This window comes from Sinocyclocheilus rhinocerous, unplaced genomic scaffold (assembly GCF_001515625.1).
Source record: "Sinocyclocheilus rhinocerous isolate Xijiao unplaced genomic scaffold, SAMN03320098_v1.1 scaffold7802, whole genome shotgun sequence".
NCBI lineage: Eukaryota > Metazoa > Chordata > Actinopteri > Cypriniformes > Cyprinidae > Sinocyclocheilus > Sinocyclocheilus rhinocerous.
This window is the reverse complement of record NW_015645645.1, coordinates 2,690-4,260: the sequence shown is the minus strand read 5'-3', so window position 1 is coordinate 4,260 and position 1,571 is coordinate 2,690. Positions and strand designations below refer to the sequence as shown.

The following is a 1,571-nucleotide window of genomic DNA, read 5'->3' as shown; positions in this document are numbered from 1 at the left end:
TGAACAGCAGAATGATGCTAACATCACAGTAATTTACTGCTCTTGTTATACTGTGAATTTACATTATAAAGTTGTCTTTAACTGTGCCACTGTGAGAAATGTACTTGTTTACTGTAATTGTTTTGAAGTCACCATAACGGTGATTGATGATGCCATTTGTTTGGGCTCTTTGACCTTGCATATTCATATTCAAATTTATGATCTAATCATGTCAGAAGTGTGAAAAATGAAAACATTTGTTAAAATGATAAACTAGAATATGAAATAAGTTATTCACCTGACTTTAGGATAGTCAAACAATTCTTTACATAAACATGAAGATTTTATTTTAGCAGTATTTAAACAAGAAGATTAACCAATAACTTATTTCATGTTCATAACTGTTTGTGGATGGATCTTTCACAATAGTGAAGCAACTGCTGAGAAACCTCTTTGAAAGATGTGACATTAATACTCAACATACAAAACACAACAATGGTAACACTCAACAAATAAACACAACACTTACAATATAACCCAACATTACAAAATAAACCAACAACACAAACTGCTAAAAGTGAATTAAATCAAGTCCATTAGCACAAATAAAACCAACAAGAATTTAAAAAAAAAACTCTACAGCACGATCTATTCATGCTGCATTGCATGCTGAGAACCTTCATAGTACATATGCACTGTTGAAACACATTATGATGCTGTTTGTTTAAAGTAATTTCTGAGAGTGCAGTTAGATACAAGAGAACTCCCACTGTGAAACTACTGTGAAAGTCATGCAGTTATTAACCTGGAATATACTGTCATTTCACACTAAAGTTTTTACAGTGCAGTTAGTATGTCCAATCTACTTATTTTAAAAAAAATGTTCCCATGAGACTGGAAAAAAATTCTAGACTAAATGAAAATTAATAAGAAAAATCCTTCACATGTGAAACTGCTGGATCAGTATCTGCATTTGTCCAGGTGACAGTCTTGTTCAGGACGTGTTGTTTTGATTAACTTGTTTGGAGCTTGTGGAGTTTCCACTATCAAATACTGTACAATATAGAGAAAGATAAAATACACTTAGATCTGCTTTAATACAAGATAATAAATGAAAGCATTGACTCAATAACTTACTGTAGTTTCTTCAGTTTACAGTGTGGATCCTCCAGTAGAGCAGAGAGCAGCTTCACTCCTGAGTCTCCTGGTTTATTACGGCTCAGATCCAGTTCTGTCAGGTGTGAGGGGTTTGATCTCAGAGCTGAAATCAGAGCAGCACAGCCTTCCTCTCCAATACTGCAGTAACTCAGCCTGCAGAGAGTGAAGAACATGAATGATCTCTGAGATTGTGTTCAAGCAATGTCAGAGTGTGTTTGTATGAGCACTACTTTTTCTATTCACCAGGATGGGCGCTCTAGAGATTTTAACTTAATAAGAGTAACATTATAGTATAACTATGACATATAAGTCTTGTAGCATTTACATTTAGTCATTTAGCAGATGCTTTTATCCAAAGCGACTTACAAATGAGGACAATGGAAGCAATCAAAATCAACAAAAGAGCAATGATATGCAAGTGCTATAACAAGTAA

General features: G+C 33.9%; 1 protein-coding gene across 1 annotated transcript in view; it reads right to left on the bottom strand.

Annotated features, from left to right (window-relative positions):
* Positions 1-699: 699 nt before the first annotated feature.
* LOC107706860 (ribonuclease inhibitor-like) overlaps positions 700-1,571 on the bottom strand; it is a 3,546-nt gene continuing 2,674 nt past the window's right edge. Inside the window, exons 2-3 of the mRNA XM_016510692.1 lie at positions 1,117-1,290; positions 700-1,032 (exon numbers count right to left, since the gene is read on the bottom strand). Coding sequence (XP_016366178.1) covers positions 1,026-1,032; positions 1,117-1,290 — 181 coding nt within the window. The 3' untranslated portion in view covers positions 700-1,025. The remainder of the gene's footprint in view (positions 1,033-1,116; positions 1,291-1,571) is intronic.